This window comes from Ammospiza nelsoni, chromosome 8, assembly GCF_027579445.1.
Source record: "Ammospiza nelsoni isolate bAmmNel1 chromosome 8, bAmmNel1.pri, whole genome shotgun sequence".
NCBI lineage: Eukaryota > Metazoa > Chordata > Aves > Passeriformes > Passerellidae > Ammospiza > Ammospiza nelsoni.
In genome coordinates this window covers 16,110,766-16,138,693 of record NC_080640.1, presented here as the reverse complement: position 1 = coordinate 16,138,693, position 27,928 = coordinate 16,110,766, and the positions used below count along the sequence as shown (strand labels likewise).

At 36.4% G+C, this 27,928-nt stretch overlaps 1 protein-coding gene across 2 annotated transcripts; it reads right to left on the bottom strand.

Moving 5' to 3' along the window:
• Window positions 1-2,211: 2,211 nt before the first annotated feature.
• PDE6C (phosphodiesterase 6C) lies at window positions 2,212-27,928 on the bottom strand. Of its 2 annotated transcripts, XM_059477241.1 has the most exons (23): window positions 27,449-27,928; window positions 19,234-19,386; window positions 19,038-19,127; window positions 18,665-18,805; window positions 18,089-18,163; window positions 17,936-18,000; window positions 17,763-17,829; window positions 17,022-17,069; window positions 16,666-16,815; window positions 15,847-15,990; window positions 15,693-15,761; window positions 13,396-13,542; window positions 12,899-13,006; window positions 12,680-12,789; window positions 10,546-10,633; window positions 8,995-9,095; window positions 7,771-7,878; window positions 7,123-7,186; window positions 6,269-6,343; window positions 6,041-6,124; window positions 5,024-5,177; window positions 4,207-4,213; window positions 2,212-2,272 (listed from the first exon to the last, which is right to left on the bottom strand). In XM_059477241.1, the coding sequence occupies exons 1-23, from the start codon at window positions 27,926-27,928 to the stop codon at window positions 2,212-2,214; spliced, it is 2,589 nt and encodes an 862-aa protein (XP_059333224.1). The 2 variants fall into 2 exon arrangements, with proteins under 2 accessions (XP_059333224.1, XP_059333225.1); XM_059477242.1 differs by lacking the exon at window positions 4,207-4,213 and having other exon boundaries at window positions 2,212-2,276.

Genomic DNA, 27,928 nt, shown 5'->3' with positions numbered 1-27,928 from the left:
TGTACTGGATTCATCTTCTTTCACTTGCAGCACATCTTTAAACATTCATTCAGTCATGTTTCCAAAGAAACAGACTGCACATGAAAAAGTACTATGCCAATATTTTTTCTGTCTGGTGAAAATTACTTTGTATACAAGGGTCATACTTTTTAAAATTAAGTTTTCATGTTAATCTGAGTAAATTAATGTTGTATAAAGTATATTGTTGGTAAGTACTTCTCACTGTAGGCGTAGAAAGTATTTCTAGTAAGTATTTGATGTGGACACCAAAACAGCAGAGATGGTTGTAGTGTATTTATGAACATTTCACATGCACTCATATGAATAAGTTAAGAACTCTATTTACAAGTATTACTTACTATAATTACATTTTAAACATTTTGTACTTACATAATAGATGTACAAGGACATATATAGGGCGTCCTTGAGTAAGAAATAAACGTATCCTTGCATGAAGGCTTCTTTAGGTAAGAAGGGGGATTTAAAGGTTAATTCTCTGTCATCTTGCAAGCTTGGCTGAGAGTCAAATCCAATCTGCAGCAATCTGCTTAAACGTGTGCAACTTGCCCCAAGGGGCTTCTCTCAACTGCGTTGCTATTTTTGTTGCTTCAAGTATTGTATATTAATTATATGCTCTGAATAACTAGCTTCTCTTTGGGTCTTTAACATACAGTTATAAAAAGTTACACTATACATATTAAATACATAATTTAATACAGTTTAAACAAAATTACATTATTAGACAACCTTGAAATGGTTTTCTTTAGCAGCGGCATTTAATACAGAAACTAACGTGATACCCAGTTCTATGTCATAACTGTTTGCATAAAATACTTGGTTCATTTACAAGTCAGAATGTTGTGAGTGTTTGGAGGTTTTTTGTGGATTCCTTTAATTTTGAGTGAGAAATGTACACAGTTATCTCTGTTCACAGAGCATTCTTAGAAAGGTTTATAAAGAGCAAATTGCTCATTCTCCTTCCGTATGAATACGGAGGGTCCTTCAGAGGAAAGAAAAAGCGTGGGTCTGCTTTGTTCAAAGGAGCAGGAAAAGTGGCAGGATTGAGTCTGAATGTTGAATTTCTCTATTGCAGGAGTTGCATTTGACATCCACCTCCTTAGATTTGAAACTTGTTCCAGTGAATACTCAGGTGTGTGTCTAACATAGTGGCCATTTTCCCTCCTCCATGGAGGAGCTGGCTTCCCGAGTGGAAGGTACGGAGTGGACTTGGGGGGGGAAGGTCAGTGTTCATGAAGAGCTCGTTTGTGTGCACTCTGTCTACTTGGTTTCTTGTTATCTGCTAGAAACACAGGTAATGGCAATTTTGATGCGTTTTACTTCTGCTTTGCTCTCCCTCAGAAGATTAAATTGATGCCAATTAATTGGTTTTCAAATACTTTAATTTATTGCATTTTGAAAGATATGCACTGGGAGTATGTAAGCTTTTAAAATGCCCTTGAAGGCAGATTCTGCTGTAGATATGCTGGTGTATCTTAGTAAACTTTTACTTGTGTGTAAAGTATGACGTTTGTGGTCTGCTATTTTACATTTTTACAATAAAAGCTGCTTAGTTTAGGAACTGTGGGAGAGCCATTTGCATGTGATCAAAAGGCTATAATGGCTATAATTTACAGATTTATCATTGGTAATTTTGGAAAAAATTCAGTGTACCATCAGCCTGCTTTTCATGGATAAGAGCTAGGGAGTTGTGTTGTGCATTCCTAAAGTGAAAGAAATGGGACTTTATATAGGACTGAGAATGAAGGAAAATGACAGAATTACAGATTAAGGAAATACACATAATATAAAAATCTAAATATCAAAGTTACAAATATTGCAATTTTTGGTTTGAATTTTACATCTTAAGTTTCATTTAGTAATTTCATATAACATCTGTCAAAATTATTTATATTTTTTCTGGACAGTGTGTAGAAGTTACATATTTTAATAAAAGCACTGTATGTAAATTGAGTGACATGAAAAAACACCTAGAGCACACAGTTAACTCATTTTGCACCATTATTTTTTCCAGTTTTTAATTGTAACCAGTTTTTAAATCCATTAAAAATTATTTCCAACAAATGGCAAGTGTTTAAGAGGATTAAAAGATTGATCTATACTGTTCTATGCAAAGCAGAAATCCACTGGGGCTCATTGAAGTTCTTTCTAGATGTCGTTTCTTGTAGCAGGAGCAGTGTCTGAGACAAAGAATTACAAAACTACACAGGTTTTGGATTTTCCTTCTTCACCACCTCCACCACCTCCGGCAGCACTTTCTGTTAAAAAACAAGGAAGGAAAGTAAAATAAGTATTTTCTGTTAATTTTAGCTGCTCTAATTCCTTATTATGGAGTGCTGCTTTTATTTGATGCATATTATGTATGTTTGGCTGTCTGAAATTTCACTGCTTGTCTGGGATATTGGAATAAGAAACAATGACACGTTATAAATACATATGTGTATATAATGTAGGAGTTGATACCAACATTTCTCAAGGGACCAAACACACACTGAACCACTCTTACTGGAAAGTTTCAGTAATTAAAATACATGACTGTCCCACACATACAAAACTGAGGTATGCAAGCCATGCCAAAGAAAGAAATTCTTGAATCAATATAATCTGTGAATCTGTTTTTGAAGCAGATGATACAAAAACTCTAATTTGACCTAACTGCATAAACCTTTTTCCAACCCTGCATGAATCCCTTTGTAAATTCTAATTAAGAGAGAGAGACTTCTCATGTTTTTATTTACAGCTACTGATTCTGTTACTCTCTCTCAAATGATGCCACAGATGTTCATTGGTCATAGTTAAGATTCTTTCAATGTAATAAACTGCATTTCCAGATTCACTTAAGGTAAGATACCAATATTAGAATTAAAACTTACATTTGAAAGCTGTGGATCACCATGTTACTAGGTCATTTTCGACCCTTTCCACCTGCATTGAAACATGTCACATGATCAGTGTCCTACCCTCTGTAATTTGTGGATATAATCAACACTATGTTACTAACTATTTGATTTTCTCAGTTTAATACTGTATTTTGCTTTACTTCAGTCTGAACTTTCCACTGTAGTGGTTCAGCAAACATGTTTATTTTGTGTCTACTGGATGGCTAAGAATAGCCAGGTCAGTGTGTTCTAGAGAAACCACCATGGTTCAGCATGTATCAAATCTTTGTTTGTATGAACTGACTTAACAAACCCATATATTTACATGGCCTTGATTTGACAGGGTCAGATCTGTTCTTCACAAATGCCCATGGCCTCATTCCAGTGTGTGTTTTTAAAGGATTCAGAATGATTCCCTTTTGTTTTGTGTTGCCAATTATGATATGCAAAGCCAGATCCTTGGATTCTGCACATCAGTCTGTCCATGCCTGCCTGTGTAAGGTTTCCTGTTTTCCTATGAGGAAAACACTTGATTCCAAATACCAATGATATAGGATGGTCCTAACTTCCAAGTGAGAGTAGAAATAACTGACTCTTCCTAAATTGATTATTTAATTTCTATTTAAGAAGTTTGTACTTAGCAGCATTGGATCTAACTTTGGTAACTTTTTTTGGTAGTGTTCTTTGCTGAGAAAGCAAATGTATAAGGAGGTTTTAAATTGTGTAAGGAGGTGCCAGGTTTTGAATGGAAACTTTTCAGATTTTGTTTTGTTTTGCTGGTATTTCTGTAAAGATCAGATGGTTATGTTCCAGTGTAAGGGAAAAGTACTTTTTTCATACTGACAACCAGCTAGTTCTCAGCAATAAATGAATCTTAAATAAAGTTATGTGATTTCAAAAAAATGAAAGTGTAATTGAAAATAAACTTGGGAGCAAGTAGGAGGGTGGAATTTTTGTGAAAATATGTGTAAGTAGAATCACACTGTGAGCAGACCAAAATATTTGACTCATTCTATTAAATTCTTTCAAAAATCTGCTTTGATTAAATCATGTAACTTACAGGACTTCTTATACTACTTTGCAACAACTTTTTTCTTTTTTTTATATTTACTTTTATTGTAACCTAGTATCAAATTTATAGGAGCCTATAACTATTTCACACCCTGACAGTAACTTGATGGGTGGCCTTGGATAGCTTTTATTTTGTGAAATGGGAATAATACTCACCTATTTGCCACAGATACTGATTAACAAATTATTCAGAACTGTTTTATATTTTAAAGATGTGTGAAACACAGAGTAAACTAACTTTTCTCCTTCAGACTAGCTGACCATATATCACTATTTTAATCACACATGGTTTTTTTTCATTTTGAACCTGTTCAGTCATCTCAATCAATTGGCAGAGCTGTAGCTGCTGCTCCACATGCAATACAAAGAATAAAAGTAACTGACTCATTTCACTCAAGTGAGTGACAGGTTTCAAGTTTCTATAAAATCAGATTCTCTTCTAGGTTATGCTATGCAGAACCATGCTTCCAATTTTAGGACTTGGTCTGTCTTTGGAAGATTAATGTTGAATTTGTTATATGAGAGAGTGTATTTCAGCCAAGAAACTGGTGGTAGGGAACTAGAGCCAAAAGCTTTATCTTAAACTTGGAAGAGAAGTGGGGATTGTCACTGTTTTTTTATTTTCCAAATGCATACTCTGTTCCTTTATGTTTTTCATTTTCAACTGAAAACAAAGCACCTGAATACATTTGAGGCTGATGCCACGCAGAATTTTGATACATATCTTGTATTTCAGATAAGCAAGGCTTTAATTACATTCAGTTTCAAGTCTTTAGATAGAAGAAATGTTACATTCCCTTCACGTTTGTGGTGATCATATTACATAATTCTGCAGTTCAGAAAATGAGGTCAGTGTACTGGTTTTGTGTAGTCTTTAAAGGTTACTTCTCTTTCAAGTAAAGATAAACCTAATTTGGCTCATTCAGAACTTGCATACCATTAGCATAAAGTTTAATATTGCACAACTGCACTGCCTGTGTGAATTTGAGAGAAAGAGAGAATATGTTGGCTGCCATAAAAATATATGTAAATGAAAACCTAAGAAGTTACTTAACCTTTTTGGGCAGCTGCTTCTTCTTCCTTTTTCTTTTGTTCCTCAATAGCTTTCATCTTCTCTTCATATTCATCAGCTCGTGTTTTCCATTCAACTCTGTTGTTTTGAAGACCATCAAACATAGGTGTAATTTCCTTGTGAAACCTTGAGAATTCCTGTACAAGCAATTGAAATTAGTAAATTAGAAATTTGTAAGCACTGATTATTTTTTAGGTCTGAAATTGTAGAAATACTGTTGAGAAAACATTTCATTATTCTATTACATCTAATTCCAAGGCATATTGTTGGAAATACTGTGTTTGGATTATAATGCCCTATTGTGCACATAGTCTGTTAGGAAAATATTGAAATTATATGTTGCACATTTTAATATCTTCCTTAATCCCACATATGATTAGCCTGACTCATATAATACAACTGTGATACATGGTATTTTATCATATGATTATCAGTATCAGGATACAATTAAAAAGTCTGCTATCCTGTAATATATTCCAAGCAGATGGGGATATTTCTGAAGATGTTAAAAAATCACATCACATTTTTGCCTGTCATTTTTGAATAATATTAAAAACCAGACAAGGATAAAGAATGTAGTCATTTCAGTGCCTTACAAAAGAAACCGCATATTACATGCCTCAAATATTGCATATTCATATTCCCTATGCTGTGTTATTAACTGCTTTCTCTAACTATCCACATTGCTTACTTATATTAAATGGGACTAGGAAGAATCAAGCTGGACTTTGTAACTCAGTCTTTCCAGGCAATAACAAATCCTCACCCTGAACTTTCACTGGGGGTCTTCCTCTTTTATGAATTTGCTTCACATCTCTTGAATTTATTCTATGGGAACAATTCTTTGATGTAACAAAATACTGAAAAATTATGGTGGTTGTGATAGTGGTTCAGCCTGTGACCAAGAGTACTAGTGCTGTCTGGAATTTTTACTGCATTTTCTTATCACTAATTGTGCCCTCAGAACTGCTGGAACAGGAAAACAAAACAAAATTCTTACCTTGTACACAAATGTACACACAAAGTCTATGAAACCAACTTGGAGCTTAGGTAGTTCATCTCCTTTGTTTCTGTCCATCATAGGCTAGAACAAAAGAGCAGTAATTTGGAATATGTAGATATCATGCTTTTTGGCATAGTGATCTCATGAGCATCATGGTTCATTATTTATTCAGTGTTTTCATAACAGTTAATATTGCTTAACACAGTGAATTTATTTAGTACTTACAATAGGTTGTTGCTGTAGCACAGTTCGTTCCAGGTCGCCTTGCTCCCAGAATTCATTTGCGACCATGAGGGCAACCTGAAGAGGTACAATTCAATGAAATTGTGAGCAGAAAATAGTAAATTTAAATAAATAGAACAAGGCTTTCCATAAAACATGAAAAGACCTACAGACACTCTCTGCTGTACTTAAAGTTTTTCCCAGAAAATTATCACTAGCAATATTTTGATGCATGCTGAGTAAATAACAGGTTATTGCCAACAGAAACAAGGCAACATTAGCAACATAAATCTTGTAATACCTGTAATGTGTATAACTTAAAAGAACAAGTATTTGCAGTTTTATTTTGATTATGCTTTGTTAAAAAATATTCCTGTAAGGCTAAGTGATGAGCTTTAGCAGGATGGTCAATAATACTGGAGTACTTGAAGTACTTATGTACCACTCTGTATTACAGAATTTTTGTGTGTTTAAGCTGCTTTGCAATGGCACCAAGATCTACAGAATAGACACAATTCAAACCATGCTGTTGTTAAACCTGTGCCTTAAAAATAGCTGGAAAGTAGCAAAAGTTGTCTAGCAAAGAAATAAGTGAGTGATATTTAAGGGTAGCTAGAACAGCTGCCAGAATCAGTGGTGCCAGTTTTAGTGGAAGCACAAGTAGAGAAGGGCTGACAGCTGCAGAGTGATTGGCCACCTACACTCACAGTGACAGAAAGGTAGAGGGTCTTTTCTGGAAGCAACAGGTACTTAAATATGCATCAAGTAATAATAAGTTAATTTTTTAATTGATCATGCACCAAATGGGTAATAAAACAAAGAGTAAATGCAGTATTGTCAACTTCAAAAGTACCTACCTTACTCTGCACTTCCCAGGGCTTGGTTATTGCAGACAGGTCACATCCAGTCATCATCATAGCCCTTTGAAAACAAAATCCAAAACAGGAGTCTAGTTTTGGGTGTCAGGAAGATGGCACTAGACTCTTTTCAGTGCTGCCCAATAACAAGGTGAGGGGCAATGGCAATAGACTAAACCACAAGAAGTTCCACCTCCATGTGAGTAAGAACAAATATTCATTGAGGGTAGAAGAGCCCTGGAACAGGCTACCCAGGGATGTTGTGGAGTCTGTCTGGAGACATTCAAAACCTGCCTGGACCAGTTCCTGTGTAATGTACTCTAGGTCACCCTGCCTTGGGAGAGGGGTTGGACAGGATGATCTCCAAAGGTCCCTACCAACCCTAACTATCCAGTGCTAGGATGATTATTAAAAAAAAAAAAAAAAAAAAAAAAAAAGTCTAGGTGTTAAGGAATTTAAGATGCCAAATGAATTCATATTTTGCACATTTTAAGAAGATTTTAGGCATCAGTCTCTAAATTAAAATGATGGTTCTGCTCATCATTGGACAACAACTAAGTCTAAATTTGCATGTTTAGAGGCCCAAATTCTTTTAAAATCTAGTCCTAGATAATTGATTGAATAAGGAGTAAAATATTAACCACCTACATGATGACTTCTTTTTTCGTTGGGTCAATAGATATATACTTAATTGCCTGCTCTTCTGATTCCATTTTTTCAATTGCGTCCACAATCTTTTGAAACATAGTTCTTTTCCTGTTAAAACAAACCAATAAAGCATATATTACTGAATGTGAGTTCCTGCATTAAAAATAAAATATAAAATCATATTTATGATATTTTTGCTTTTTCCAAGTACCATCCTAGTCACAGTAGTATCAAAGTAATACTTCCCTGCTGTTGAATGGAAACTTTTCAGGTGACCCAGACACTTTGATTTTGTTACATACCACTGGCATGTGAAATAGTATGTCAGAGTTCCTGACAAAGAAACAACCAATTTCCTACCTCTTCAGATTAAACTCTTTGGGGTGACATTCTTATTTTTTAGCATTACATGTTCGTTACTTCCTGTAACATACTGAATTGGGAAAAGTGAAGCAAATACTAATAGATGCTCTATCACTCCATCCCACCAAAAATCCTAAGAGTTACTAAGACCTGACTGAAAAGAACTATCAAAAACATAAGCCTGTCTTGCTACTGCTTCATAAATCTTCTACTTTGTGGTTTGAATGAATGAAATAATGGAATTACTCTTCTCTAAATCTTAATAACTGCTATTAATTTCCTGAATTTTTACCTGTCTTCTGACTTTAAATTGTCCCAGTCATAAAACAAAAATTTCCACATATCTTTAATGAAGATACCCATTATTAAAGCACACTAATTCACTAACTTAAGAACAGAATTGATAGTTTGAAATTTGGAGTCTTTGGCATATTTAGCACTGGGAACAGAGGATGTCTGACAGGATGTTTTAATTTTCAGCATGCTCCTGATTACTCTGTGTATCTGTTGTATGGTATGTTAAATGTTGCCCATGCACACAACCTTACAATTAGGCTATTGAATGCACACTTCTGGAATACAGTGCTTGCTGTAAATAAAAGTATGTTAGAATGACCTACTAAATGTATTATCTACAAAGTATTATATATATCCATGCATTCTCTAATTTGAAAGCTTATAATCCAACTGAGAATGTCTTGGTTTTTGCAAGAGTTAGACTTAATGACAATGTTAAATAGAGCTGTGTTCTCTGCATATAAATATCTTTGTATGCTGTAAATAAACAACTAAAAACTACAGTTATACATTCAATAGGACTGATTTTTTTCAGTAGGAAGTTATACAGAATTTAGTACTTACTTGAAATACAAAGCCAAGTCAGTTGCTATTATTGCAACTTCAAATAAGTGCAGAACGGTTTCATACTGGCGCTTATTTAGGTTCTGGAAGATGTTTAAGCTCTGCAAGGTGGAAAGTTTAGGATTTCAATTCCTTTCATAATACTGTCTTTCGTTTGTACTATACAGATTATCTCAAATAGGGTAACAAAACTGGCGGACTGCAGTCCTTAAATTAAAATAGTGTTAAAATTAAAAATTCACATTCCATTAACCTAATTTTCCTGACTTTTTTAAAGCTTCCCAGTTCCCCTCTTCTTCCTGTTAAACTGGGTTGCCACAGTTGCCTGCAGCAGTGTGTGGGATCTACCATGGTACGTGCAATGTCCTTTTCCTCAGGCAAAGGGAATGAGACCATCATACAGCATTTTTTAAAGTGTCTTGGTTTTATTTCGTTCTTTAACAGAGACACAAGGCCTGCATGATTCAGGGCACAGTGATGCTGGTGAGAGCCTACAGAGGTCCTGCCAAATGCTCTGCCAAAGAGCAGGAGTCAGGCCCTGGCATCTCACATTTGACAAAGTACATTGCCATCAATAAAGGGAAAGGTTTGTTTGTTTTCATATCTTAAACCTTCTAGATTTTTTATTAAAGTAATGCTACTGCCAGCGTAAGGATTTATTACGTGGCCTTGCCTTATGAGGTCAAGCAACAGCATCACCACAGGGATTAGAAGTGGAAAATGAGGGTGAAGTGGGCGCCTGCCCTTCTGCTGCAAACAAGAGATGGAAGGGGTGCATATGTGCATGCCCTGCTGCTAAACCACCCTCCAAAATACATGGCAGAGAGTGTAAACAGTGTGTTTTGCAGCAGCCGGGCAGAGCCCGACGCCGCTGAGGGCAGGGTGGCCGGTGCCCAGTGGAGGAGCCGGGTCCTGAGGGGCAGCTGAGCCTGGGGGTGCGGCGGGAGCGTCCCCCCGCTGCTGGGGAGGGCACCTGGGGAGGGCTGCCCCATGCAGGAACGTCGGGAATGGAGCTGCGGCAGAGCCTGCCATTCCCGGCCCTGTTAACCCTGAGGGGCAGCTGAGCCTGCATGGGCAGACGGGGAGGGCTGCCCATGCAGTGACATCGGGAATGGAGCTGCGGCAGAGCCTGCCATTCCCGGCTTTGTTAACCAGGTCGGATGTGGGGCGGGTCTTGGCCTGAGGGCCTCTCCATGAGGCCCTCTTGTTCCTCAGCTGAATTCAGACCTCATAAACCAGGCACAGCCGCTTAACGACAAGATTTCTGCGTTGGTTTCAATACCAGCTGTTTTGTGCAAACAGAAAAAACCTGAAGAGTGTGAGCAAGGCCCAGAGGAGAATCTTTTCTGTCTGAGGTGAATCTGTTCCAGGACAGAATCACTGATGTCTCTCTAAAAGTGGAAAATGCATAAGAATTTTTCTTAATCTTCTGAATTTTAGCATTTCTTATGTGGACCTAGAGAAATGCATGAGACCCAGTGAAATTTGGAACATTGTAACTTAATTGGATCTTCAGTGTTGACTGATGTGAGCAGAAGGTCCATGACGTACCTCGTCTTGCAGCAGGGTTTTACTGTACTCGAGGTGATGCCTTTCCAAAATGGAAGAGCCATGAAGTTTTGCCAGGGGAGCAGCTGACCTGTGGAAAAATAAGAAATTATTTAGAGCATAATATATATAAATATAATTTGAAGGCAATAGTTTTTATTCAGGTTTCATATTATTGGTATGATAGTGTAATCTGTATAAATTACCTATTGGTATGATGCAAACAAAAAATCCCAACTTGCTTCCCTTAATTTTTGTAACTGTGTAATGATGGAACTTGGAGAGCACTGGGTGTCAGTGCCACTAAAGTCAAAGTCATTTTTACATGCCTCAAAACTCAAAAACTTTGGTATTTAAAATATGGCTTCATTTTGTCCTGCGTGTTCAGTTTTGCTGTTTGTTTAATCTATGCTCCTTTTAGGTACCTTAAAAGTAGCCTTTATCCATCTCTCAGTGTTTATTCTGCGGCATGGCTTGTACATCTGTAATGACTGGGCTGTGTGCCCTGGGATTCTAGTCAACTGTAACTTAAATCTGAAGTAACAGAATGTGCTGGTTTTCCACCACACAAAACAATGGAGTTTAATTCCTCTAATGCTCTTGAGCCACTTCACTCCCCCAAAATTGCCTTTTTATGGGCAGCAAAAGTCCTGATAGCTCAGGTTTGTTCTGTTTTACCACAGGTCTTAAAAGCGTTCCCCTCATGTTGGACTAAGCTTCAAGAAGAGGAAATTCTGCATCAGATTATGGTTGTGAGACGAAGGCAGAAGCATCCTACTTACATGGGCTCCAGGTAGTTCTACATGCTTGGAAGTGTATTTTCCTCCTTTTTCCCTTGGTTTATAGCTCTGTTTCCCAGATAACCCAAGGTGGATTGCTACATGGCACCCCTATTTGCTGATGTGATTAGGACTATTGTCGTAAAGCCTGATGAGTTCTATAAATAGCTTTACTGCATATGACCTCATGTAGAGGGCTTTCATCTAGGGAAGACCACAGTGGAAAGATTACAACCCTCCTTAAACTTGTTTGGATCAGAGGCAGTCCATTGAATAAGAATCAGGATCTGTCATTCTCCTTCCTACGTCACCTGGAGAATCCCTGGGAATAATCAGAAAATCCCTTTGCGTCACTGCTCTAGCACACAGGCTGAAAAGGCTGAAATGTGAGCAGTGGATTCAGGGTCAGAAGGGTAGGATCAATCACTCTGGAGAGAGGGTTGGTGGAAACTAGCCAGAAAATGGTAATCTTCTGATACATTCTAAGAATGTATGATGACATTCTAAGAAATGTGTTCTCTGGATAGCACATGGAAACAAGCCCACACAGATCACATAAAATACTAAATGGTAGGGTGTTCACACTGCAGGAGAAGAGTGAGTGTCACCATGATACATAATGTTTTAATACAAGGGAAAATTTAAATGAATTTATGTTTTTTTTCATAACAAACAAGGTAAAAATCACAAAGAAATCCTTTAGACTATTTTCTCAGGATGCATTACAGCATGAATTGCAAAGCTTGAACCTCATGATGTGTTAACTTCTGGGCCTGTGGACCCAGCAGTAGAATTCAAGCTTGTTGACTCAGACTTTTGTATAACATAGGATATTACATCTCAGGAAAGGACCTATATCAGGAAACAGAGTGTGGGGAAGAACAACTGCACTAGTCAAATTAGACAGTGGAAAACAGCAAAAAATTCTGTTTCACTCTAGATTGGCCCTTGTCTATATCACATCTTGAATAACTTTCCAGAAAAGTGCTTGCGCCCTGTCTTGAAAAAGTAATCCAATTACAGATTTTAATTTACTTTACTAATTTCTTTGTGTCCTCATGCACATTAAGCTCTGTCTGCTACAATCCAAGCATTGCTAGAGTTTTAAAAAGCTAGAGTCTTAAAAATGGATTGCAGCTTCAGATCTTTCTAAGATTCTGCCTTTGCATTTTGTCTTTGTGTTTCAGCTGCCTGAAGTGCTCTGGGGCAGAAATCTTCTGTAGCATAATTATTTATTCATGAGTATGGAATAGATGAGTATGGAATAGATACCTTATATTCTTGCAAGTTTTGACATTTTGAAATTTGTTTTCCACTAAAGGGAGCACATTTCCTTATATTTGATCACTTATACTTACTTCATTTGATACAGGTTATTAGTCCCTCTGTGATCAATGTCATGGCAGAAAGCAGCAGCAACCATGGCAAAGGCTTCTAAATCAGTATAGTATTTCTTTATTTTTCCTGTCTGTAAAAGAGAACAGATAACTCTGAGCATGTGTCTTCCTGAATTTTCCATCTGGAGTTGAAAGAATACTACTAGTTAATGAATTTGGGGTTAATATTAGCAGCATTACCATCAGCAGAGTAAACATTGTTTGTCCCACATTGAAGCCATGTCTCCAGTTGTGGTAAGTGATATCCCGATAACCTTTCCTGACCGTGTACATCCATCTTGTAAGGACCTGTTGGGAACAAAAGGGAACAGACAGCTGTTAATTGAAACAGAACCAAGGCACTCCCATTAAATAACTAGAATATACTATGAAATTCTAGAATATACAATGATTTTTTTTAATTTTGCAAGTTCTTTGAAAACAAATGTTTTTCATTAAATTAAACATAGAAACAGCAAATTTTTCTAACATAAATGCATGTGGATTTAATTCCATACCTATCTTACACAATGCAGGATTAATTTGATGTTTTTCTGACAAATATGTTTCATTGAGAATGGAATATTGTTAAACATACCATTAATATTTTAGTATTGCCAACTTCTAGATTAAAGCATGTAAAACCAGATTTTTTCTTCTATTTAAAAGTAAATAGAAACAAGAAAAATAAACCAGACCTCAGCTGGGACTTTGAATTTTTCAACAACATTTATCTCAAAGAACAGTCGTATTCCACAAGTTATCAGGCCATGCTCTGTAACAGGGAAGTCACTGAAGCGGAATTCATACAGTTCTAAATCTTTTGGATCGGGTAATTCTTCTTTCTGTTAGGAAACAACAAAAACAAGGGGTTTTCTGTCAAGAACAAAGATGGAAAACTTTTTTAATTTTCTTCAGTAGAAATACTGTTCAAGGACAGTATGCTTATTATGTCTTCAAAGGTCTCAGGTGTCAGTATGAACTAATGTATATTAAATTATGAAATACAATCATGATACTGCTGGCTTTCTTCTCAAAATTAGTAGATAAAAGCCTTGGGCAATTCCTACTCTGAATTCCAACAAAATGTGTTGTAAGCTTCTCAACATTTCCTTAGTTTAGAAATCTTGGTCCTTGGAAATTCTTTTCCTTGGTATAAAACCCCATGATTCTCCCACTTTTAGCCTGATCTCAAGGCTACATTCATCTTTTTCTCAGCCAAATTAAATTGCCCATTTTGTATATATGATACAGAGTCACACTGAATAGCCTAACTGGTAATAGTGCTATTAGTGAACTGTTGTCTAGCACTCTTCATCTCTCTCAAAGCCTAGAGAGAGCAGCATCTGATTTTAAAGAGTGTGTTCCAATCCAAACAAAAATTCTTCAAGGAAGTCTGATGCAGCACAAAAATAGCTTATATTATCACAATTACTCCCTCCTCAGTAGTCTATAAAGGATCTTCTCTTTATAAAGAAAAAATGCAACTGAATGCATGCATATATTTCAACAAATAAGGCTGATCATCCCTTTCCTTCTCCCTGGGTTTTTCCTTTATATCTACGCAGATCTGAGATCAAGGACAAAGAAACCTAGACCAGTGTTGTTTTAAGACCCATTACTTAGTGAATCATCAGATCTAGAAACACCTGCTTTATCCTATTAGTTATCTGGGATTCCAGGTCTTATAACAGGATAAAGCACTTGCATGTAGCCTTGGCAGTGCAGAAGATATTAGACCTTTGAATTTGTGACTCCACAATGTTGAAAGAACAAATTGGTTTTTGTAGATTTAAAAATTCATACCAGTATTATGTTTTTAAATTTAGAGTCTGTATCAGAATAATCAGATTTTGCTCTACCCATGGAAAAATTTTATATTGTCTATTATTTTTTGAAGATTTTCATGCTGCTAAATTAAATTTCCTTTAAAAGGCATGTGAAGCTACACACTGTCTGTTGATGTTTTTTTTCACCACTTGCAAGCTGTGTGAGCATCTGTTGTGTGGAAGCCAGTAAAACATTAACACCAATGCATTCCAGCATGCATGTATACATAATTAAAAAGAATTTAAGGAGATCTTTTCCCTATGGCTATGTGTACATTAGGAAATGTGGTATAATAGGAGGAAACATGTCAAGTGGTTGGAAGTCAACAGATTTGTGTGTATTTTGACCTTTTTTCTTCAACCTAGCTCTGTTTTGATCCATAACAGTGGAAGTTCATTCAGTGTTTTCATTCAGAGCACGTCTTTGCTCTGAATTTGAGGTTTTTTCTGATAAAGTAGGGCAATTCATGTGCTCCAGGACTGTTGAAGTGCACTAAATGGGCAAAAATAGGAGCTTTCTTCCAAAGACAATGCCTTTCTAGATTGAAATACTAAGGCAACCAGAAGACTGCACTACGAACTCATTTTTGTTTTAGTAGCAGCAGAGTAGTAGAGCAGAGAACTCATTAGGCCAAATATGTTTTGTCTCTGTGGAGTCACAGGTCACTGTCTTTAGACCACTCTACCTACAGAAATGAAGGAAAAAATAATCTGAAAGTAAATTTGTTCCACTGGACACTGCTACCTACATTCTCTTACCTACCATGCAAGTAGCCTCACCACAAAAAATATTCCTTTCTTTTATTTTCAGAATTAAATACATTAAATTCAGTTATAGATATAGCATTTTCCCTATGAATATTTTGAGAAATGTAACAATTTAAATGTTAATTAATATAAAAATGTCTATGTGACTGTGACTGTCCAAGTGTCTTAATGTACATTTGTGACAGTATGCTTCCCTTTGGGTAGCAGTGGGGTCTGCACAAAGAAGGACAGAAGAGGGTGAAGATGTGTTACTAAACCAACTCCATCTAGCCTGTGGAACTGATAGCTAACATTGATTGTATTCATCAGGATTTCACCATACACAACCTTTTCTATGATGAGGACACATTACTCTCTGATATAAATACACCCCCTGAATTTTCAGTGAAATGACTTACCAAAATCCTGATGAGATCCTTTTGATCGCATTCATCTAAACTTTTTGCATTCAATTTCTCCTTGTATTTCTAAAAATGAAAAAGAGAAAGAAAATTCAGGTTTTGTATAGTTAAGTGTCCTGTTTTAATTTTGTGGCTGTGGACAGAAACTTACCAGGATAGATTCAACTTCAGCAGGGGTGGCCTTTGTCTGGTACATGAGCATTTCCTGAGCAATGTCTTTCCTGTTTTCAAGTTTGTTCATTTTGTCATAAGTGTCAGTATTTAAAACAGACCACCCCAGGAACTGTGTGAGAGTCTGCAACAAAGTCAAGTAAAGCAGAGATGATGCCATGACAACAGAATGAACGTAAAAATTTGAACTTAGTTTCCTTCAAGTCCCATTTCTGTTAGTGCCGTTTGAAAAGCAAGGTACCACTCTACTTGTTAGAGGCCTTTATCTTCCTTCAGCCAGTTCTGTTAGCACTCACAGCTTCTAATGACATTTGGCTCATTAAGTAATTAATATTCCCATTTTCTATACAGGACTTTGAGGCTTATGAAGCTTAAGTCAAGTGGGTGGACTTGGGTACACTGTGTAGCATCTTACCTTGCCTGAGTGCATGCGATTATGAATGCTCTGTGAACTCCCATGGTCACAGGCTTGGCATCCATTGGCAAGCAGCACACCATACCTGCTTACCCACTGCTACTTAGGACATGCTGACCATCATTAAAAAGTCAAAGGATTAAAAGTAAAATTATAAGCAACTTTTGTTTATTGCTGGAATGTAAATGATCACTTAAAAATTTTCAGGTTTATAAAGCGAGATAATATCTCAGATTCTTAAGAAACTGCATTGTGAAGAAGATAGACTATTGGCTAGATGTTAATATGGCCTATTTGAAAAATTTTGACATATAAAAATGACTTTTTACTGCAATATTTTAACATCACATATCTCCTCAAACCCTTTAATCCTATTAAGCTTACTTCAGTGATCTGTTCATCATACTCGTCAAAAGGTTTTCCATCTTTCCTGTTGTAAAACGTTGCAACTCCCACAATTTCTTCTTTTTTATTGACAATAGGCAATGACAAGACATTCTTGATAACCCATCCTGATTCATCCACTGGTCCTTTCTGTAGGAAAACCAAAAACCAGGAAATGTGTATTTCTTTGAAAGTAATAATACAGCTATGGACATAAGCAATGTAACAAAAATATTTTTTTTGTGCATCACAATCAAATGAGAAATTATTTATAAAATTATCTGTATAACCTATTAATGACAAGCACTAGAATATTTTTCTACAAAATTTATAATTATTAACATTACTGAATTTACCTGAAATGTGAAGTATTCATCTGCTGGTGCATTCATCATGTTACAAATCTACAGCATAAAAAAAATGACACATTGTTGAAATGGTATATAATGTGCATCAAAATTTGGTCTAATAATTTTTAAAGGAATATTTATTTTCTAAGCCAGCAATAGTAAGCATCCTAGCTAGCTACAGAAACTAAAACTGTTCCTCTTAAATTAGATGTGGTTGTTCTAACAGACAATTTTGGAACATTTGTAGCAAAGTCCCTCAGTGTCTCACAGTGCAAAAGCATAATGCTTAAGAAAATCACTTCCAGTTTAAAATGGCATGGGGGTTTCTAGAAATAAATGAGTACTAAGGGCTCTATTAAAAATGTTACAGGGTTACCCATAGCTGTCATACATCCTGACTTTGAATTACGTATGTCTATGCAAGAAGATATAGGAAATTAAGAAAAATTTAAAACCTTGCATGTGATGATTTTCTTGCTTTGACATTTTTTGTGACATTTAGCACACCAGGAAAGTGACATCAGACACATATTATTCCTCTGATATCATCACAATCTGAGAGAAATTATCCTGCTGTTTTCACCATTTGTGCTGATGCTTTGCCTCCATCCAAATACTGATTGAAATGATTTCACTGGAAGCATCATAGTATTTTTGTAGAGGATTTTGGTCATGGGGAGGTTTGGGGGGTTTTTTGTTCAGTCAGATGATTTAAAATGCTAGTTTTTAGTTTTGCTGTGAACTTACAAGACCATTTTCAGCCACATATGTTGGCAATCCACTGACAAGACACCAGTGATCTGCTGGAGGTGACCTTTTGAGAGACAATGAAATTAATTTATTTCTACAATGTAGGCATTCTATTCTATCCCAGAAATGTTTAATTACCACATATTCATCACCTGCCAGTGAATACTCACGGAATGACTTTGATTTCTTCTTGTCCATGTAACAGATAGTCAATAATCTTATAGAAGTTGACTTCCTAAATAAAAATATAAAAACATCTAGGTGACTTGTAGAACTTCAGTATCAAACTTAAGATTCATAAAAAGAAAAATGAACATCCTCACTCGTCCATCAGGTGTCTTGGGGCCTTTGTAAGGCTCTGCCTCCCCCAGCCGGATTGGCCACTCGTCATAGAACTCCTGAGAAAATGATACACAGGGAAAAAGGAAAAAACAAATCAGTTCTGGGTTCATAGATAACATCACATCTGTGTATTACAGTTTGATTTTGATTTTTATTTCTACTTAGCTTACAATGGTCATATTTCAGAGAGCATTAAGAAAACATTGGTAATTATATTCCAGACAAGAAATGTTTGCCCGCTAATTGCAGGCTAATCTTATCCCTAAATAGTTGCACAGCTTAATTGTTCTTTTAGCAGGTAGATGTTTCTAAAGCAATAATCAGACCTGCACCTCCACCCTTTCTTGCATGGAATTATGAATATGAAAAATTATTACAGAATTGGCCTTTATGTTTATTTTAATTGTATCCTTTGCCATATTTATATTTTGCATTTAATCTTTGTAACATTGTTAGGTTTTAAATAAATTATCCCCAAGAGTTAGAAAGCATGGGAACTTTGTGTCTTGGAGACTTCATGTTAGGAGTTTCTAGCAAGTAGGAAAAACAGTTTTTACCTTCTCTTTAGTCATGTCCAGCAGACCAACAGAGTATCTTTCACAATTCAAATACATTCGAATAGTGTACAGTGCTTTATGAAACTGTCGTTCTATATCTGTTAGCTCTTCAAATACTTTGTTGGCAGACCACAAAAGCATCTATTTACAACAAAAGAGAAGGAGGATAATATTCAGAACAGTAAGAAAACATAAACATATGAATCCTAGGCATTCCAGAATGAAATTATAAAGTGTATCACTGTTAACAAATTTTAAAAAGAATAGATAGATTGTATCCTTACTTCAATAAGATTGCAAGTTTATACAATAGTGGGAATGATAATTCTTTCAGAGAAAAATGAACTATTTTTATTAAAAAATGCTTCTATACCTGGCTTTTTCGTGATTCGATATTGTGGAGATACGACGTATGATTATTTCTTATCATCAAAGACATAAAGTTGAGGTATTTTTTAAATACCTAAAAATGACAAAGATCAAAAATTAAACAAAAGTATTAAATTAAGATATAGAGTCACTCAAACTACTTGTTGAACTAAAAGCTGTGTTATCGTGTGACATTTTACCTCTTCATCCTCTTTTGAGAACTCAGGGGCATTTAATTTGTTGAGTGCCATCACAACAGCAAGCACCTCTTTACCCTGTGTAATTGCCGTTGCCAACATATTGACTGTTTTATAACCAGTTTTTTTGTCCATGAAGTCAGAAAAATGGTTGTTCTGAAAAAAAGGGGGAAAAATCACAAGTTAAATGCAGAACAATTACCATGCCAAGAGCAAATGATCATTTTATTTGGTAACTGATGTTTGCAATGCTGTGAGCACTGTTTCACAGTGCAGCAGGTTCATACTTGGAAAAACCCACTATCATTACTTAACTTGATCTTACAGAGTTATATGTACAAGCTTAACTGAAGCATTGGTTATGAAGGTAGCCTCTGAAACCAAGTTTTGTGCAGGTCTTTATTATAATACTGAGGAATTAAAAATATGGGAAATACATGATCTTGTGACTGCCTGGGAATCTCATCTATATGGTTTGCGTTTTAGAGAATTACTTCATATCTGTGTTAATATTTATTATTATTGTATTATTTCAGTAAATAAAATTCATTTTGCATTTCCCTCATACAATATTTAAAAGTACGTTCTGTCCTGTATAAAATACTTATGGCAGAGAAGCATCCCCAGCAGGTATTCCCCTAGCTGACCTGTTTCTTATTTCTTCCTGTCTGACACACTCCCATCCCTGTTGCTCCCAGTTCTACAGCTCTATTGGTGAAAGCAGAGGATATAGGTATAGGATATAGGACCACAGCTGCTTTTATTGAGTGTGTGATCCTGTGGGAATAAGGCCATGTGACTAACGAATGAGCCACAACTCAATACTCCATATTTACATTTTCATCCTCAAAACCAAATGCTGAGGAGGGTTTAGCAAAAGCCATTATTTTAATTTTTTTAATGTAAAAATATTGAGAAGCTGGTTCATGCTTCATGGATAACTCATATTATTTATTGCATATATTAACTCATATATTTATTTCCTCATATCCAAGAAATTCTTGGTGTTTTCTTCAAAGGCTTTAGTGTTCTCTTTAATTTAATAAAAAAGGGATTTAAACATTTCCAGGGAAATCTGTTTGTCAAGGGTTGTTATGTTTTGTTATGTTATTAAGAAAATTGATCTGAAGTGAGTTATGAGTTAGAGGTTTGAAATCTGTTGAGATGTGCATACTGAGAAATGCCATGGTTCTACTAAGCAGCTAAAATAGCCAGACTCTGTCTTCACAGAGCCTTTTCCATCCCCTCACATTTCACTGCTAACATGTCAGTACTCAAACCTCTCCAGAGATGAGCACTCAGCTCGCTCATGCTGCATGTCTATGCCCAGAGCTGCACACACTGCTGCTGTTCATTACTGCCTTAGCTTAGGCAGCTGACATCTGCCTGGTGCATCCCAAGGTGTCCTCCTTGCTGACAGGCTGGAGAATATTGCAGGATGCCACATCATGCAACTTCAGCTTTCATAGAGTATACATAAAGCTTCTTAAAGAAAACCCCAAACAAATAAGCATTTTCTAGGTTATAAAATCAAGCATGACAATGCTTGGAAGTGGCAGAACTAAAACTGTTTGTTTGTTATTTAGATTTTTCCTCTTAATTCTCTTTCGCCCCTCTTCCCTCTAGCAATTGTTTCTAGTATAGGCTGAATTTATAACATATACAACTCTAACAAGAAAGAATTTTTTTATGTCATCAAAATATTAGGGTTTGGGCTTTTTCCTTTTTTTTCATAGTCTTTAGGCAGTCCATCTTTTATGTTTGCATTTTATATTTCCTTCTAGGGCTGCATTTCAGTGAAACAAATGTCTGGAAGTAACTCTTAAATATTGTATCTATGCCCTGGGCTCTCTCACAGAGAATTGATTCCCTTAAGGACATAAATCATCCCCATAAATCTCATTCAATGTATCAGGCTCCATTTAGGTTCCTGGAAAATGTAGCCACTTTTGAATATATTGTCCATGTGAAAATGGGACGCTTTCTCTGTTTCCAACAAACTGCCTGAGTTGTTATTTTCTGTTTTTCTCAGAGAAAGGCATAGGGGCATCTCCTGTAACAGACATCCAAAGAAAATGCCAGGCAATCTGTCTCTTCTGCGTGAGAATCAAATACTGTCCTGCAGCCTGCTAAACAAGTATGTAATTACATGGAAATACTTGTTTTTCTGTGGGATGTATTATCTACCCACACAACCATTCTGGACTTGGGTGTGGTTTTGAGCTTCAGGTATTGCATTTCTGACTGTTTTAGCCGTTGAAAACCCAGTAAATTAGACAGGTAACTTGACCCTGTTTTGAAGTCCCTCTGTGTCACTAAGGGCATCTAGTGTTCCTAGTGAGGCCCATGTTCCTGGGTTTAGGATACTGTGTTATTCCTGTGAAGGAGTAAATAAACACTTAAGACACTCCTGGATTTCTGAACACTTAAAAGGGATCTGTAGACACCAAATGAGATGAATCAGCAGGATTCAGCTGCTCTGTCTTACTTTGTTTAATAATGCCAGAATGAGGGTAGAAGCAGCAGTGATCAGAAGTGTTCAGAGGAAGCATTTTGGTCATGCAATTTTTGCAAAGGATAGAAACATTTTAATACATAATTTCTAGGAGTTTTGAAGCCTTTATTTCCAAGAGAGTTGTAAAAATATTTTCTCTTGGGAACATAAGTGCTTTCTTTTTTTCCAAAGAAGATCACTCTTCACAATATCTAAGGAATCATGTTCATAGAAGAATAAGCAAGAAATGTGGTCTGCAGTACCAGAGCCAGAAGAACATCTTGGTGCTTCCATGACTACATAAATGTGGAAACTCAGTTTACTTGAGCCTGATCTTATGAATCAAACTATCTTTTAGAACAATGTTTTGAACTTTCAGCTCTCAGTTAAATCACAAAAAAGACTTTAAAAGAGAAATTATGGAAAAGAAATCTGCTGCTAACTCCCCAACTGTAGTACATTTGCAGACATTTCCTACTAGCTCCATTTACTGTTGAGATTCCAAGCCATTTACTTTACAATGATCAGTTCTTTTAAAAGGCCCTGAGGTATGCAATATATCCTGGATTTGCAAAGCCAGCACCAGAGTCTAGCTAGCACAACCAGTTAGCACAACCCTTTTGATGGGGGAATGTTTCCTAATATCCAATCTGAACATCTCCTGGCACAACTTGAGTCCACTTCCCTTTATCCTACTATTTGTTATTTGGGAGAAGAGGCTGACCCCCACCTTTCAGGGATTTGTAGACATTGATAAGGCCCCTCTAAGCCTGCTTTTCTCCAGGCTCAACACCCCCAGCTACTTCAGTCACTCCTCACAGGACTTGTGTTCCAGATCCTCCTTCAGCTTTGTAACCCTGCTCTGGAGATGCTCCAGCACCTCAATATATTTCTTGTATGAGGTGCCCACAACTGAGCACAGGATTCATTGTGTGGCCTCCCCAGTGCTTGGTACAGGGCAGCAATCTCTGCCCCAGTCCTGCTGGCCACACTGTTTCTGATCCAGGCCAGGATCCCTTGGCCTTCTTGCCCAGCTGGGCACTGCTGGCTCCTGTTCAGCTGCTGCTGATCAGCACCCCCAGGCCCTTTTCTGCCCGGAGCTGTCCAGCCACTCCTCCCTGCATTGCTGTCTGAGGCTGAAGTGACCCAGGGCACAAGGGTAAGATTTAATCCTGCAGGTGAGGAGATAGAACCAAGACAGCAGATGTCTGTTCTCCTCCACCTCTTTCCCCTTGTAAAGCACAGAGGAAGAAGGGGTTACGGTGACCCCTTGCAGTTATGACTATTTTGCTCCTATTGGGTGGGAGGTTCTGGTTTGGATAGATGAAATCAGACTGTACATATTTCTTTGCATCATCTCCACATGTTTCTGGTTTTCTTTCTGGTAGTTTTACAGCATTTTCTTCTCTTCCTTATTATTTGTTCTTCCACTTATTGTCTTGCATTTGGCTCACATTTCTCAAAATTTTTACCACTTGGTAGGTGATAATAATGTGTTATAATGCTTCATCTCTTACTTCTACTTAGCCTAATTTCAACTTACAAATGTTTTTGTTTCATAATGATATAATTGGGTATGAATAGAAAAGAAAAAACACATACCATCTACCCGGCCCTTTCTTGGGCCACACTCCAAAAATTACATATTGTCAGGGATGTCAATTTTATTTTAAGATACAACTCACTAGCATTACAAAACAAATTGATTTTGTTATTGTCAAGATGACTAGAGTTATGTCCCTGAAATGCTTGCTTGTTATTTGCCATATGTAGTGATTATTTTGTGACTTCTTGAAATTGGATTTGTATTATATTAATTGCTTTTTCACATGAAACAAGAAAATTAGATAAAAGGGAACTTTTAATTTTCATTTTTGATGTACTTTTTTCCTTCAGTTTTGGAAACTTTCCTGTTAGAATAGTAAATAAAGGAAAGAATTTATTGGGTTTTTTTTCTGGAAGGCACAATGAATAGGAATGCTTTCCTGTATTAAAATATTCTGGTAAATTGACTAAATCTTTGCCATTATAGAAGATTGGAATGTGTTTCAATTTTTCCAGTTAATATTTGTTGAGTATGAGTTTCTGGCAATCTGGTGTTTATTATGAAGATAAGATAAAATGGAGGAGCAGACATTAACATTTACAGTGCATATTCTTCCCATGCAAAAAGCTACCTCAGACAGCCTGGAGTCTGGGAACCAGAACATCCACATTAATCTGAAACTCCTGTCAGTTTAGACAGGCCTGGAACTAAAGTCTCTCCCACTCTTGGGTTAAAGTGTAGAGCTGCTGTTCTGAAGCTGGATCAGCTTACAAAGGGATATGATACCAGTGCTTGCAACTTGAAGATGTGTTTAAGTTGATTTGTACCATGGGTTTCCAGTGGTTAAATTAGGTGCCACAACAATCACTCTTCTGGCTGTTTAATCTCAGTTGGAATCTCCCATGGTCTCTTGTTTCTTCACTTCACTGGGAGTCGTGAATTGCAGTGCAAGACCTCTAAAAATGATGGCTAGTTTCTTAAGCATCAAAATATTTCAGCTCCTTTATAGATCTAATCCAAAAGCCTTCACTTCTTTTGAAGCATTTCCCACCATTTTTATAATTTTATACTCAACTAAAACAAACAATATTATTTCTTGAGTTTCCAGTCCTTAATTAAATCCTTGTTTTCAAATACCTTTGAACTGAAAGGAACAGTGCAATAATTTAAATAGGTTATGGATTAAAGCAAATATATAAAGTCTTTATTATTGGTTCTTACAAGCTGAGAATATCAGATTTTGATTCCCCAAAAAATACATACTCCTTGTAGAAGTATTTTTTAGTTCTTAGTTTTATTTGGAAATAATGCCTTGGAGAAAAATGTAAGGCAATTGTATTCTCCTTTATAATGTTGTCTGTGTTATCAGTTACTGTTAAAAGAATATTAATGGACATATCAATTTTTTTGTAGTTTATTATTTTAGTTTGTAATATTTGAGGCACACAATCTGCTATACACTGTGAATAATGTAAGACAAATTATTAGGGGAATGGTCCTGCCTGGCCTCCTGTTTCTCACAACTATGAAATCCTGGATTAAACACTATTAGCTCTCACAGTCAACAGGTCCATAATCTTGTGGGGAGGAGACTGACTACTAAGTTAATTATCAAAGGTCTGTATCTTTCCCTCTGCTTTTCTTTTCTGGAGCATTAGTCAGGATGAGGAGCTTCCTCACGTTTATTGGTACCTTTCCAGTTAGAAGGAGATAATCCCTAAAGAACCGGTTACCAGGCACTAAAAGTGGAGTCATTTATTTTTCAATGATTTATTGCTGTTGTGATCTTTTATTGCATTTACTTTTGTTATAAAGGGGTAATGACTGAAGTATGAAAATGTCACACCATGCCTTTGTCAATGTTGTCATGTACTTAAGACTTAAAAAACACTATGCTGTTTGGATATGGACCGTGTCAACAGTAAAAAGTGGATAGAAATAACATTTTTAAAGTACTAAAGCCAACTAAAGATAATCATTGTGCATTTTGTATTCTGACAAGGCACTAGGGGAAAATTTCTTCTCTGGCTTAACTCTTCCTGTCATTTTTTGTTCCTAATGTGGATAGCAGACAATCTTGTTTGACTGAAGTGTATATGTAGTTAACTGAAAAATAAATATCCTTTCTAAAATGTGATAAAGACTTCAGTGGCTGCATATTTCTGCTGCCATGGACTAATTATATGCTTTAAACATTAGTGATTCAAGCTGCAGTTCTGGGTTTGCTATGGAGATAAAGATTCTGGTGACATAATAGGGAGATCTGCTTGTGTGAGGAGTGTGAACTTGGACATTGACTTTTTGTACGCAAAGAATGAAAATCCTGATGTTTTTGAGATCTTTAGGGCTGTTTTTAAATATCAAACCTTGGTTCCAGAGAAGTCTCTGGGATTTTTGCAATTATGTAATAAACTGTCAATATTCCAAGGATATTTAGTTACCAAATTTAGATTAATGAGACCCTAGTTGAATTTCATTTTTAAATGTGTGGCTAATGGCATAGGCCTCAGTAATCCTAAGAGTGTAAATGGGTGCCTAAGTAAAGATTACCTTAGAATGATTGAATAGTAACAGATACTCAGATGACGTAAATTATTGAGCAAAAAACACCTAGCAGGATTAGATGGACAGAAAAGTTATCTTACTTAAGCATGTATAAATAATACTTGTCACAAAATTTTGAACAAACCCTATTGCAAACACAGAAATATTTGGTTAGCCCTGCTCTGGGCACCTCTGACATAATGATATTAAGAAGCAGTGCAGTGTCTGATAGGAGGCACATCTTCCCTGATCCTCCTGATCTTTTCTCATGTAATCAGTTTTATGAACTTGGATGGATTATCCTCCAATCTCCCCACGTGGTGGTAAGAGGCAATAAATCAGACACTTCTTGTCAGAACAGCAGCCATTGAAGAAAGGATATTAGTGGTCAGTTGAAAATGAACTGATGGTTTTCTCAAATCAGTCAGTCTTCTGTTTGCCCCTGTGATTCCTACTTACATCTGAGGCAGTTTACTGTGTATTGGAATGTTATTTTCCTATATATAAGCATTCACTTGTTTCTAAGCTTTAAAAGTAGCCCTTTATAACTTTTAGCATGATAAAAGATAATTTTTGTTTCCCTCCTGCAAAACATAGTTAATTGCAGTGTATAAATATTTTGATTATTTGCATGGAGCATAGGATACAGTAGTGGTTTCTATCTCTTAAATATTCTGAAATTTTAAATTGACTGTATAGGAAATACTGCGAATTCAGACTGTTGTCTTTATAATTATCTCAGCACCATTTGATTATGTTCAACATAGGACTAAAAAGAAATGAAGATGGCAGCATTTGATGATGCAAGGTTAGTTATTTTTAAGGAAACCTTAAAATTCAAAGCATGTTCAAACTACATGTCCCCATGTATTTCAAAGCAGTTTCTCAAGCAGATCTCACTCATGCATGTTTCACTTTTGTTAGGTCACTCACCATTTAAATTAACATTTGTAATAAATAATAATAATAAAAACTAAAATAAATAAATAATGTAATAAATAAACTCTTATCCGCACCTTAAACAAAGAAGGTGATTTAGCACAGATTCAACAGGAACCTCAAAAATTTCAGAACAGCTCTGACTCAATAATTTTCTTCTATAGATGGTTTTGAACAAAAGCCCTGGATCCAGACATACTCAAAATCAAACCCATTTTAAATCAAGCACTGACATAAAGCTGAACGTGTATGTTGACATCATCTTCCTCTGTCCTCATTCACTTACTAATAAAGATACTTCTTCATTACAAAAGCTGCAAATTAAATGATTCAGAGATGCATGCATGGCAGCATGAAATGATACCAGAGAACACTTGCAAGCCCATACTGGAAAACAGAATACAAGCCTGCCTTGTTCCGCAGAAACTCAGGTACTTAATGGTCTCTATTAATCTAATACTCTCCTCCATTATTATAGTCACTGACATTACAACTACTGCAAGGACACTGAAAACACCGAACTAGGCAACTTTATGTGGTTCTATTGGATTTTAAGCCATCTCTGCTGATGCTTTTCTCATGTTATTGGTCTGGATTTCTGTCTCAGATTTTTCTGAAGAACAACTTTTTAATTCAAACTCTGGGCAGGAAGAAGTGAATGCACAGAATCCCATTCCCCAAGAGAAGTCACTTACCTTTGTCACATCAGGTATATTAAAAAACTTCTTGGTATGAGCAACCCATCCCACTATCCCAATGTCCAGAGGAAAAACAGTCTCATTTTCTGGTTTCACCAAATTCTGCTCATAGCTGGAAGTCGGAGTGATATCAAGAATCCTGGAGGCTACCTCTGGAGTACCATTTCGGGAGCGACAAATGAACAGACTACACCGATCAGCTGCCAGCAGCTGTGCCAGCCTCTGCAGGACCTTGTGCACCATCTTTTCCATAACACATGCCTCATCCTGAAGTTCTGATACCAACTCAAAAATTATGTTACTCTCCTCCAGACGGGACATTTCTTTGAAGCTGACTCCTTCCTTCACATCTCCAGGGTTCACGTTAAAGATGCTTCCCACCACTTCAGGTCTCATTTTTCGGTCGAAATACTCCTTGGCAAACTGGGGATTGTTCTCCAAGTATTTTTCAACGGCATCTTTATTTACCTCACCCAT